This window comes from Pundamilia nyererei, unplaced genomic scaffold (assembly GCF_000239375.1).
Source record: "Pundamilia nyererei isolate P.nyererei 1_Seehausen unplaced genomic scaffold, PunNye1.0 scaffold03525, whole genome shotgun sequence".
Taxonomy (NCBI): domain Eukaryota; kingdom Metazoa; phylum Chordata; class Actinopteri; order Cichliformes; family Cichlidae; genus Pundamilia; species Pundamilia nyererei.
Window position 1 is genome coordinate 2254 of NW_005190926.1, and position 1343 is coordinate 3596.

General features: G+C 39.4%; 1 protein-coding gene across 1 annotated transcript; it reads right to left on the reverse strand.

Annotated features, from left to right (window-relative positions):
* Positions 1-635: 635 nt before the first annotated feature.
* On the reverse strand, positions 636-1282 carry LOC102210332 (canalicular multispecific organic anion transporter 1-like; the record flags this gene model as incomplete). The annotated part of the gene is made up of 3 exons (XM_005755820.1): positions 636-855; positions 941-1043; positions 1147-1282. Coding segments are annotated over 3 exons (459 nt in total), but the record flags the coding sequence as incomplete, so codon positions are not given.
* Between the last annotated feature and the right edge of the window lie 61 nt (positions 1283-1343).

Genomic DNA, 1343 nt, shown 5'->3' on the forward strand with positions numbered 1-1343 from the left:
ACCAGTGTGTGAATGAATAGTGGCATTGTAAAGCGCTATATAGATGCAATTCATTAAATGTACACACTTTTGGTGATTTTAATATCATATGAAAAGAAAAAACATACTTGAATGGTGCAAATAAAATACTGTTAAAGAACTAATAAATAACAAATGTTTTCCCTCCCTTTGTACTCCTCTCTACTTTTATACTCATCTCCACCCATCATTTCCCCAGACCGAACAGCTCTGAAGCATCCACCTTATTTTTTGTTTTGTTTTTCATTGATTTGTTTAGGTTTATTACACTTTTTTTATTACACTGAGTAGTTTAGCTTGAGAAGATTCAGTTCAGCTTAACATAATTTTATATATAAACAAATTCCTCCTAATTATTAACATAAAAAGTTATAGGTGACTATGCACTTTGCAGCATGAGTCCCTGTGACAAAGGACCTAACGCACACAGTGCACAAGTCCTCTAGTACAATAAAAAGACTGGATGTTTAGGTTGTCTATATAGCGCTCTAGAAATGAGAGGATCCTAAATAACAGAGTAGGGAATTTTCCTGTCTGTAAGACATAAAGTTCCTTAGCGGTAATTTGCACGAACCTGAAAATATTTGCAAATACAAAAGGAATGACTGTTTTATTACCCTGAGCCACTCCAAGAGCTCCGAACACTCCCACCCTTGTGTCCCTCTTCCAGGAAGGGTATGTCATGTTGTAGTACTCCACAGAATCACTGGTCCAGTCACTCAGCCACAAATTCTGACCGATGAAAGCAGCGGTCTGGATGAAGTAAATCAGGAAAACCATGGCAGAATATCCCCAGCCCATGGCTCGCAGGTGCTGCAGGAACACTGCAAGCTTCACCTGGAAATCAGCGCGAGACGGCACTCAGGAAACAAGCAATCATTTGTTGTAATCTTGCGCTAGTTGTACAACAACATTTTGTTACCTGTCCTGTTTCCATAGTTTCCTTCTCTATAAGCTTCTGGCCTTTCTGTGGTTCATCAGCATTTGCAGATTTTTTAATGGAAATATTTCTTCTTAATCTGACACTAAAAAAAATAGAGGAAAAGAATGAAATGGACATTCTGCTAAAGATGCTATTTGAGACAAGCTGTTTCATTGGTTTCATCTGCAACTTTAACAAGCTCGAACCTGCCATTGCGCTGGCTGCGGCGGATGCTGTTTTCTCGCCTCAGTGTAAGAGAAACAGTATCCTCCGAAGCACCGTCAGGTTGGGCATCGTCTCCATCTGGGATGAGCTCAAAGTCTTCTGCGTCCTGGCCCTCACCTAAATTAACAATATACATGGTGTTTTTTATATATGGCAGTAATTTATGGTATTTGGGTCA